Consider the following 12,139-nt stretch of genomic DNA (forward strand, 5'->3'; position numbering starts at 1 on the left):
AGGTTTGCCATTGAATGTGAGTTTCAAATACTTCCCATTTTAGCACATTTTTTTTCTTTGCACCTTTGCAGAATACCAGGACTTGAAAAGTTATGTGCTTTGGTATTAATTTTAATTATGACAGACACTAACACTTGTCCAACAGTTACTTTGTGCAGAACGTGAAAAGAATTGCATGTGTATTTATTACTTCTTAAAACGACCTGGTGCAGTAGGTATTGTATCAGTTTTACCGATGAAACTAATGCTTGGATAGGTTATGTTACTTGGCCACGGGCTCTCAGCTGGTGATTGGTGAAGCTAGGACTTCAGTTTTATCTGATACCAAAGCTCACATTCAGTGACTGTTCTCCATTGTCTTCCAGTATCAGACTGTCCAGAGCGGTGAAAAGGAGACTTTGCAATATGGAGTGACCAAAGGGATGGACATCTGAGGTGAGAATGGTGGTTTTTGGACATGGAAGCCAGGAGACTATGGGACATAGTTTCTGTTTGGTCTACCCACAGGCATAAGATACCTCAGTCTCTTGAGGATGTTGGATCCCTCCCCACCAGCTGGCTTACCTTCTGAGCCTTGGGCATGTCAGTGTGGCGCTGAGCACGGACTGAGCGGGCAGACTTGGCAGGCTTGAGGGGTGCACAGTACATCTCTAGCCGCCTCAGATCACAGCTCCGGAAGCAGCACTCATCCACGATGCCTGTCTGAGGTGCCCTCCGACTGCTGGAGCCATACCCCGTGGGCTTGTCTGTACAAATCAAACAGAGGGGCCTGGCTTTAGAGGGGAATCAGCTATCTTCACAGTTCCATGCAGCCCCTAGAGCCTCTCCTCTCCCCACATCTGGTCAACCTACACACCTCAACCTCTTCCTGAAGCTTCCCCAACAATTCCTGATCCCACAGATTCTTCTGGATCACAGTGTGTCTCTAGATTCTGCATTACACTCCTTAGCACTAACTCATGCACCATGCAGTTTATTTTTGTTAATTCTCAAGTTCTCAGAAGCCTGTAGTCAAGGATCTTATTTATGCCCAAACCCAGTCTTTCCTTATATATTCCCTTAGTTTGGAGGCTGCTAGGAATATTAATTAAAGGAAGATCATGTTTCAAGTTTTCTTCATCTTTTTAGCAAATTTGCATAGTTTTTATGCACAGAATGGCTCAAGTGTTTACTCTTTTGCTTAACTGCTTCCATTGTAACATCAAATTGAGTTTCAAAGGGCTCCTCATTTTACTGACGTTGCTTAAGGTCATTCATGGAGTAAGGGATGGAGCCAGGGCTCAAACTCAGATCTATTCCCTGCAAAGTTCAAGTTCCTCAGACAGCCCAGGAGATCTGTTGAGTAGCTATGGACAAGACACTTAAGCCTCCTGGGGCCCAGTTTACCCACTTGTAAAGTAGGTTTAATACATTCCTTATAAGGTTCTATAAGGATTACATGAAAAAATGCACTAAAGGTGCTTAGAACACCCCCTGACATATAGCAGGTCCTAAATAAATATTGGTTCACCTTCTCTGAGTATCCTTTTCCAGGATCTTATATGGTCTCTGAAGAAACAGCTTTTGTATTAACTGCATCCAGAAGCCTTGGAACTTGGAATTGGTAGCAATATTAGTGTTATAGGGCTTCCTCTCCTTTCACCCTAGAGAGACCAGAGCAATCAATTCTGTTTTCTTATAGAATAACTACTACACTGAGACAGAATGAACTAAGTGTCCATCTTTCATGTGATTCTAATTGCCCAGAGGGCATATGATGAATCAAATTTCTTTTGATATTTACAAATCAATTAGACCTCTTTACTTGGCAAGTAGGTTTTGGTTTAGTTTTATTTTGTTTTGTTTTGATTTGGACACACTTTTCCTGGCTCTACAACTAAAAGAGAGGGCAAAACAAGCTTACAGGAACTTAAAATGTACCTGAATTCTTTGTAAACTGTTTGTCACAGTAGAACTTCTGTTAAATCAAATATTGCTTATATACCAATAGATAAAACAGACAAAAGTGAAACTGCTCTGGCTTGGGCAAAGGCAGGGGGACAGGATCTTGGCTTTCTCTCCTCCCAAGGGAGGTAGGGGGCCTGGGTCTTCTGCACTGATATCCAGGCTTCATGGAAGAAAATTTGTGAACCACTGATCCAGAAGAATCCAACTCATCAATCTGGCATTTATTTGATCTTTATTCCTGACAGAGAAGATAATGTTATATTTTAAATAAAAAGTCTTAGGTTTGTATCATAATGACACCATTCTTCAGAATGGAGTTTTGAAAGTCAAAATCCTCATGTATATTTTGAACTCCCTCGTTAGGGAAGATCAGACCCATGGTAATGGCCTGCTACCAAACTAGTCTGGCTGCCTTGCTGCTTGAAGGGCCAACCATTCATGGCATCCTCTACAAACCCAAATGTTTTCCTGATGTTTGGCACAGGAGCCTGGGGATGCTTCCTCCCTGTAAGGCAGGTTTATTGTCATACTTAGGGCAGCTGGGGGGTAGTAACTCAGTGAGGGTTCATTTGTGGTCTCTTTGGGTGGGGTCTGCTTTCTTGCTTAGGGGCAAACCCTGTGGGCGCCTCATGGTTGAGAGGTTTGGGAGGGACCAGTCAGCTGGCCCCACATGAGGCCTCAGCAGTGCTTTCACTTGCCATTGGAGGATCTACCAGTGCAGAAGACTTGTTCTTCTCGCCAGCCGGGCCCTGGCAAGCTGAGACTCGACCAGTCCCTTGGGCAACGTAAGCAATATTTTTTGTTTTTTTTTTGTTTTGTTTTTATAATATTTTCCTGGGACTATAAATTAGAGGAAAGACACAAATGAGCTTACATGGTTCTTTGTAATCCACAAAGGACTTCTACATACTTCTTGCTAAGTGGTTATTTCAAGAGATTGAAGGGGTCAGCCAGTTGAGAGTAGCTGATACACTTTGGTTTTTCTCTTAGGGTGAAGGAGAAAGTGACTCAGCCTACCTTGAGGTATCCCTGTTGTCCATCACGGGTAATGATTGCTCTTTGTCAAAAGTATACATTTCTTAATGAGACATAATTGGGATTCGTTTGTTGTGTCGTATAGTATAGTAATCTGATGCTTGGAGGTAGGGTGGTAAGGGTGATTCCAAAAACCTTCAAACTTGGCTAATTCAGAAACAACTGATTTCAAAATTCATCCTTGTGGGTTGAATATGGAGAGGGATAGGCTTTGCAATGCCTGGACCTCTTTAGCATTTCTAATGCTAAATAGCATTAGAAATAGCATCTCTAATATAATGCAATAGAGATGCAATAGCATCTCTAATATAATGTTCCATCTAGAGGAAGACACCAGCCTTAATCTTGGGAAGGCAGAAAACACTGTATGTATTGCATACTCCCTTCTTGGAGATTCCAATAGCCATGAAACTCACCACAGGTCTATTTCCTCTTATGAAATAGAAAGTAATCATCAACATAGCAAAAATAATAACACATACTGAGCATGTGCTTTGTCACCTCTCTTAGCTGATCTCAGAGTTTGACATGGCTCAGTTCTATAAAATAGCTGTGCTTCTAGGTCAATGAATTTAGGAACAGAAATTTAGGACTTTTCTGTAATGCTCCATAAAGAAAATTGACCTTATGTCCATATTTGTTTGGCTTTTTTTTTTTTTAAATGTTGTTGAAATGGTGGTATAAAAACTTGGATTTTTACCATAAATGTAACTACTGGTTGTCTTTAGCTACCATAATTCTAGAGAGATGATTTTCTTTGACTATTCATAATATTACAATGGACTAATTATACTTCATTTGGAATATATGAATATAATAAGTGTTTAGTTATGACCTTTTGAAGTTTAATTCATCCTTTGAAGTATGCTATAGGCTTGATTTCTGGTTCTATATCAAGATATGTAACAAAAAAAATCATTTCTCACTAATTGAGAGGCCATAGTTGAGGGTCAAAGTTTTGTCCTTTATCTTTCAAATACCTCATATTACTTCTTTTTCTTTTTTAATTGAAGTATCATTGACATACACTATTATATTAGTTCCAGGTATACAACATAGTGATTCAACATTATACATTATGAAATGATCATCATGATAAATCTAGCTATCATCTGTCACCATACAAAGTTTTACAATATTATTAACTATTACCTCTGTTGCACATTGCATCCCCGTTTCTCATTTGTTTTATAACTGGAAGTTTGTACCTTTTAATCCCCTTCCCTTATGTTGCCCATCCCTCACCCTCTCCCCTCTGGCAACTACCAGATTGTTTTCTGTATCTGTGAGTCAGTTTCTATTTTGATTTGTTTGTTCATTTGTTTTTTTAGATTCCATATATAAGTGAAATCATATGTTATCTGTCTTTCTCAATCTAACTTGTTTCACTTAGTGTGATACTTCTAGGTCCATTCGTGTTGTTACAAAGGGCAAAATTCCAGTTTTTTTATGGTTGAGTCATATTCCATTGTATATACTATATACTACATCTTGTGTATTCATTCCTCTATTGATGGACACTTAGGTTGCTTCCATATCTTGCCCATTGTAAATAATGTTGCAGTGAACATAGAAGGGCATAAATCTTTTCAAATTAGCGTTTCATTCTTTTAAGATAAATACCCAGAAGTGGAATTGCTGGATTATATGAAAATTAAATTTTTAATTTTTTAAGAAACCTCCATACAGTTTTCCATAGTGGCTGTACCATTTTGCATTCCCACTACAAGTATACTCATATTGCTTTTTTTCTAACACCAAAGTAAAAGGGTGCCTGGGTGGCTCAGTCGGTTGAGTGTCCAACTCTTGACTTTGGCTCATGTCATGATCCCAGGGTCTTGGGCTTGGATCCCAAGCCCCGTGTTGGGTTCCACGCTGAGCATGCAGCCTGCTTAAGATTCTCTCTCTCTCTCCCCCTCTGCCCCTTGCCCCCATTTGTGCTCTTTTTCTAAAAAACAAACAAAACAAAAAATAATGATATTTGTTGGTATGGTTAAAACTAGAAATCTGAAACTATGTGGTTTACTAGAAAGGCAGTAAAATAATTTGCTCCAGTATAAATTTTGAGAAAAATAGGGATTTTTAAATGACATCTAAATTACAGCTATTGTCGTTATGATTAATTTTTAAATGAGATGGAATGAATTGTTCTATCCTTACCTTTAAAAACTCATTAGTAGGGTGCTTGGGTGGCTCAGTTGGTTAAGCATCCTACTCTTGATTTTGGCTGAGGCCATGATCTCATGGTTTCATGAGTTTGTGCTCTAGCTCAGGCTCTGTGCTGACCCTGCAGAGCCTGTTTGGGATTCTCTCTCTTTCTCTCTGCCCCTTCAAGCTCATGCTCTGTCTCTCTCAAAATAAATAAACTTTAAAAAAATAAAAGCTCCTCATTAGTAACTATGTAATTCTACTCCAGTGGGCAGAGTCAAAATTGGTAGGTGAATAGGAAACAATATTGCCTTAGTATAAGAAAAAAAACTAACAATTTGTGTTCAAAAGTATTAAAAATGGGACAAACTTCTTTTAAAGGTAATGACCTTCCCATTTCTAGAAACAGTTAAGTAAAGGCTGTCTGAACACCTACCAGAGATCCTAGGAGCATACTCCTGTATTGTACACAACATATGACTGCCATGGTCCTATTTCAAAGATTCTCTAACAAGTAAAGAAATGTAGGAGAAAACCCTTCTAGGCAAAATATTCAATATGGTTGGAAGCTACTTACATTATCTTCAAAAAAGAGGTTCAAATATTTTTTAACTTAGAAAGCAAAAATATTTTTTCTATTTATCACTTAAGTTCCCCAAGAGTCTTAAAATATTTTTCTCCCTTGAAACTGCCACAAAACAAATAGAATAGAAAAAGGATAGACATTTCTACAACTAGTATAGTCCCAGAGTTCTGTGGTACTGGTCACTTCATTAAGAAATGACCATCTACTCACTCAACCATTAGCATGAAGAGACAACGCATGTATAAAATTTCACAGAAGTTTTCTTGCTGACAGAATCTTGACATTGAAATTTTATATATTTATTTTATCAGTAGTTTTTCTCCAAAGCATGCACATCAAATATTGCTTAGCAGACAAGCTGGCCACCACCTAACCTAGGCTTTGACTGCTCTATGTGTAGACAAAATGCATAGTCACAGTGCACTGCTGTATCTTGAAAGTTGGCCAACAGACAGAATTCCAATGGTTAAGCAGCTGGCTTCTATAATAATAGCACTTCCCTTTAAATAATGCATGGTCAGTGGAGTAATTCAATAATCTTCAGGGCAAACTTGCTAGTTACAAGGGTTTTGGGCAGAATTGTGGCATCATCAAAACCACACCAATTAGCTGAGTCTCACATTTTGTCATGGATGCAAGCAACTTGCTTCCCTCCATCTCTGAAGAAGGTATAATTCTGAGATTTAACTGGGGTCATCACTTCTAGAACAAAGAGCTCTAATTGTTCATTACTAGTAAAAATGGTACTACCTTTACTGTTACTATATATGCTTGTGTTTCTTATAGGTTTCTCAGAATACAGTTGGGATGCTGTACCCAATTTTAATTTCCTTTGAAACATCCCCTCTTCTTGAGAAAGCTTTACTTTAATTATTTCAACCCTATCAGTGGCAAGAGGAGACACTAATTTGAAGAATATGTATTTATTTTTCCTTAATTATTTTTAAATGTTTATTTACTTATTTTGAAAGAGACAGAGAGAGAGAGTGAAGGAGAGAGAGAGAGAATCCCAAGCAGGTTCCATACTCAGTGCAGAGACTAACACAGGGCTCAATCCCACAAACCATGAGATTATGACCTGAGCTGAAATCAAGAGTCAGACACTTAACGGACTGAGCCACCCAAGAGCCCCAAGAATCAGTATTTAAATAATGAAAAATGCAAACATTTTGCAAATAAAGAAATATCCAGTTCTGAAAAAACACCTTGCTATCTTTTGGGTTCTGAGGAATAAAACTATTCTTTAGAAATTGCTAATAGGAGTAGGTTCTAAAGTCAATCATATTTTGAAAGCAGAAAAAAATAAGTAAGACAATTCAAGCTGGCTATTCCTAAAAAATTCATGATTATGTGTTTGATAGAAAACACAGATGGGGTTATTAAGTAATAATAAACTACTTTCCATTTAACTTTGATTAACTGAAGATTGATCACAAAATTAAATACTATACTGAGAATCTACAGAAGCCAAAAAATTAGGTTTCTTACACCAGCTATTTATCCAAAACCTCCAGGCATGTTGACAATTTAGAGTAACTCAGAATGGTTAGTTTCTTAAGGCAACATTTCCCCATGGGCCATCTTGTCTCATAAAAAAAAATCATTCAGGGGCGCCTGGGTGGCGCAGTCGGTTAAGCGTCCGACTTCAGCCAGGTCACGATCTCGCGGTCCGTGAGTTCGAGCCCCGCGTCAGGCTCTGGGCTGATGGCTCGGAGCCTGGAGCCTGTTTCCGATTCTGTGTCTCCCTCTCTCTCTGCCCCTCCCCTGTTCATGCTCTGTCTCTCTCTGTCCCAAAAATAAATAAAAAACGTTGAAAAAAAAATTAAAAAAAAAAATCATTCAGTTGACATAATTTTGCATGGTATACTATAGGAAAGTTGAGTAAAATATAAGTAATCTTAAAGTTGTCTCTATTTTAGCATTTTAATTGCTATTTTCATTTGTGGAAAAGTGAGAATCACTTCTCAATCCTTCCTACACATTTTATGGGTTTATATGGAAAACTGGACTCCTTTTGTGAATTCCTAATGTAAGGAAAATTGTAATAAGACTGTTTATTCAAACCCAACATGTAATACACTGATGGGTGAATTCATAGGATTTGCATTTAACTCAAGGCCTTTTGATGAGTCATTATTTTACCTTTTAAACAAATTATGTAGAAATCACACTTGAATGAAAACAGTTATTGAGATATATGTCCCATTGTGCTTAGTAAAGATATGGAAAGAAGCTTTCATGACTGTAGGCCAGGCACATCATTATGCACTTAGAATAACATGGTATATACATACACATGTATCAGGGAGTCAAGTGACTTACCATCATATCAAAGCTACTATAAAACACTTTGAAATTAAGATAGTTTTTGAAGAATTTTTTCTAAAATATATACCTATTGCTTGCCTTATATGTTGCTAGTGGACTCTATACATTTCTGCTTCCCTGTAGAAGGATCTTTCCAAGTAGGATTGACCTTTGGCATCTGTAAAAGTGAATGCTGAGAAAATGTCCTCTTGTCTATGAACTACATGTCATGAACTTTTCTGGAAAACCTATCACATTTTGGTATTGATTTCACTCTGGCTTATGTTAATTTTTAATTGCTGGTGTTTGCTGGTCCCAATACTTCTCAGTTGGACGAGGTCATCTTTTCTAGGAATCTTGGCTCTATTTGACCCACCTCTACCCCCACCACTCAGCACCTCTTTCTCAGGTACTAAATCCCCACAACCCCAAAAGATCAAAGTATTCTCATTACCCAATCAAGTGAATGTGTGTCTGTGGGTCTGAAAGGAATGAAACAGAGATCTATGGGGCTTCCCCTTTCTTTAAACCCTCCTTTCTTTTGGAAGCCTCAACTCAAGGACAGGTGTAAAAATAATGCGATTTAATTCGCCTCCATCTCTAAGATCAGGATGCTAAAGCACAAGGCCCAGGGACAAGAAAACTAGAGACTCAGAGAAGAAACATTACCGTTTTAGGACTCTGGATAAATGGTCCAACAGAGTGGGAAGCAACACGATGTATTGCTTTAGTCTGATACAATGCCCTGGAGGATGAGCGTCTTGCCAGGACAGCACAATTTACTAGCTTAGGTCTGATTCCAGGGCTTGGAGGAGATAGATGTAGCCAACAAAATTATACTTTGGCAAGAGAAATGCTTTGCTGGACAGAAATGTTGTCCTAAGGGAATGGTTTGGTTTATCAACGTCTAAGGTAAAAGATAATCAAATGCCAAGAGGTCATTTTTATGTTTGAATTACTTCAGTTGGGCCTGCTATATACGTTAGCGACCATTTTCTAGTTTTGTAGTTTCAATTATTTAGAACATATTATGGGATTAGAGTATTATCTGCCAGTGACATCAGTCATACCAATGAAGGAGATAATATGTGCACTGGCTAAAAGCACAGGTTTTGGAGTCAGACAGACCTGGATTCTGCCACTTATTCTACTGTTTACCTTGGGCAAGGCACCAAAATCTTCCAAGACTCAAAGGTTGTATGAAATGGACATATGTAAAAGAGAACACGTCAGTCCCAGGACTGATGGGAAGATCAAGCAATAATGTACGTAAAGTATTTTACACAATGTCTGGTACACAGTAAAGCCTAAATAAATGTTAGCTATAATAGTAATTATTATTATGGAGTGGAGTTGAGTTGGATAACATAGCTAGCTGGGCAGGTATCCTCTTCCTCTCTTCCTCTTAAAAATGCATCTTTTCCAAAGTTTGGTTGAAAAAGATCCTTTCTAGATAAAGGAGGACTGTTCTCCATTAAAATAAATGAATCACTGTTCTTTTTAAAGGATATTCAAACTACATGCTGTATAGCCTGTTCTAAATAATTTTAATCTGGAATAGACACCCTCAGAATGGATCCTCATATCAAGTCAAACAAAGCAAAGTCATATGGGCTTTATCTTGACCTTTTGTTACCTTGTATTTCTCCCCAACAGTTTTTCACTGTTAGCATCCACGTCCATCTGCTTATTTCAAAAACAGTGTTGCAAGGCATGAGATGGGTATGGGCAAAATAGATGATCAGAAGTGGTTTCCCAATCACTTTCAACCAGCCTATGTATCTTTCTCTCTTTACTTTGCTTCATGCCTCATCTCTTTCTTTTCTCTTCTTCCTCTATTTCTTCTCCCCTGCTATTGACAGCCACTGACGTTTTTACCACTGATGAATTTTAGCACAAAAGTTGATGCTATGCAGACTTCACGGGAATTAGTGTTTAGTTCTCTCCCTGGAATGACTGAAAGTGGGGCTCCCTGTCCTGCCAACCACACTTTGGGAATAAGCAGTCAGCAAGTATACAGTGTCACCAGGCCCACTTAATCACTACTCCATCTTGGACCCATGCCTGAATGAGATGAAAACAGACAAGAGAAAGAATACGGAGGGACATTGAGGAATTGCATATATGGACTTCAGTTATCTCATTTTTTTTTTGAGAAAGGCTATGACGGAAATTGTAAGATGAGTCTGGCTCCAACCTGGAGATTACAGCCATGCTACCAACATTATCTCCTACACTTGCATTGTTATTGTTCATTTACTCTTTCAGATGTGAGAAGAGAGGCCTTGTAGGCAAAACATAAGGCACTGGTGAATAGAGGGTAACGCCTCTCTCTCGGGTGCCACAGAAAGATGAATCAGCCAAAAGGGTATTAAAACACATTCTCTTTATTTTTAGTTTCACTCTAAAGTCTATCATTTCTCTTTTCTTTGCAACTTGGCACCTGCCTTGCGTTCTCAGGGGCCCTGTTCCCTGTCAGTCTCCTCACTCAGGCCTCTGTGTTTTGCTCAGGGTGCATCTGGAGATTTTCCCAGGGGTGGGTGTGACACGGTCAGGATGGCAGGTGAAGGGGGTGACAGCTGCCAGGGCAGTCTGGCGTGTCTGAAGGAGAGTGTTGGGAGGTGGAGGCCCCGTAAGGAGAGGCACTGGGCCTGCATCAGGGAGTGAGCTGTTGGAAGGCAGCCTCCACAGCAGCAGAGACAGCCCTTGGCATCACTGCAGAGAAGAAACAGCCAGAGTCAGCGACAGACTGAACACAGAGAAGAGGAGGGAGAGAAAAGGTGGTTAGGGCGTTACATGATATAAATAACTACACGGAGCTCACTTCAGTGCCAGTTGGGTTGTGTGTGATGTCCCTTTCATGCCGGTGTTGTGAACAGTGTTGTTCCTGAACTGAAAGGTCCTGGGAAGTGTTTCTGTAGCAGCTAGAACCATGCCATATGCAGAGAGGGAATAAAAAGAAGGCAATGTGGTATATTGAAAACAACATTGGATTTTTGCCTCAGATCCTTTGTGCAAACTCACAAGTCACCCGAACTCTCTGAGATTTAGTTTTCTCACATCGACAAAACAAAGTACTGATAGTATCAAGCGCTCCTTCTAACAGTATGACTCAGGATTATCTGGATGGTTATGCTATCCACTTTTTAATCAACAATGTGTATATGGCATATCAGTGCTTCTCCCTAATAATAGGAAAATATATAGTGAAGAGAAGTTTGATGAGAGAACAAGGAGTTTCCTCTTTGTCAGGTTTAATTTTAGATGAAAATAAGATTTATAGGCCGAATTTAAGGAAAGCAGGGATCAGTGTTGAATTTGATGGAGGCAAATAGGGAATGTCCAACGTGGAGGTGGGTTTGAGTAAGAAGAGGGGACAAGACCATCTATGGGGATTGCAGAAGCCGGTTCAAGGAAGATACAGGTGTGAATTAGAAACAGGATAAGAAAGAGAGTCATTTATTGGAGCTATTGAAACAGTAGAAAGAACCAAACTATATTCTGAAAATCAAGGTCCTGAAGGCTTTGAGGAATAAGTGAGCCATGGCCTTCACTTATGTGGGCACTTGGAAATGAGGATTAGCGTGAAATCCTGGGCACCACCTTTGATCATTACCCCTCACGAAGCTGCATCTTCAAAAGATGAGCAAGTGACAAGCCCTAGGAAGGTTGCTAATGTTGTGGACTAAAGTGCTAAACATTGTAACCCTTGCTGTGGCTGACTTTTATTTCACTGGTTTCCTTGGTGTCTATGAATAGTATATGAATCCTATATGATATTCAGTTCCTTCCAGGGGGACAGATACATGGTTTCCCTGGAAAATCCTAGCTACAACTACATGTTGTCTCATCTCTGGTAAAGTGAACGGACTTCCAGACAGGTCATCATCTCTACTTTTGGTACCCAAGATCTGCCCAGAGCAAAATTACAAGATGACCATTGTAACATGTCTTTTCAAACATCACTCCCTTTTGTAGTAAAATAAACTAATGTTAAGGTTATTAAAGTTTAAAAATCTGTACAAGGAGTTCTCAAGAAAGTCATAGTATTTATCAAAATACCAAGCAGGTATGCAGACTGAGGCTGAATAATTTATTTAGAGTGATTATATTATT

The 12,139-nt window shown here is 39.1% G+C and overlaps 1 protein-coding gene across 3 annotated transcripts in view; it reads right to left on the reverse strand.

Moving 5' to 3' along the window:
- IGF1 (insulin like growth factor 1) overlaps nucleotides 1–12,139 on the reverse strand; it is a 77,741-nt gene that overhangs the window by 21,155 nt on the left and 44,447 nt on the right. For all 3 annotated transcript variants that reach the window (XM_049626188.1, XM_049626189.1, XM_049626187.1), the window contains exon 3: nucleotides 565–746. In XM_049626188.1, the coding sequence (XP_049482145.1) occupies nucleotides 565–746 (182 nt within the window). The remainder of the gene's footprint in view (nucleotides 1–564; nucleotides 747–12,139) is intronic.

Source organism: Panthera uncia, chromosome B4 (assembly GCF_023721935.1).
Source record: "Panthera uncia isolate 11264 chromosome B4, Puncia_PCG_1.0, whole genome shotgun sequence".
NCBI classification, from domain to species: domain Eukaryota; kingdom Metazoa; phylum Chordata; class Mammalia; order Carnivora; family Felidae; genus Panthera; species Panthera uncia.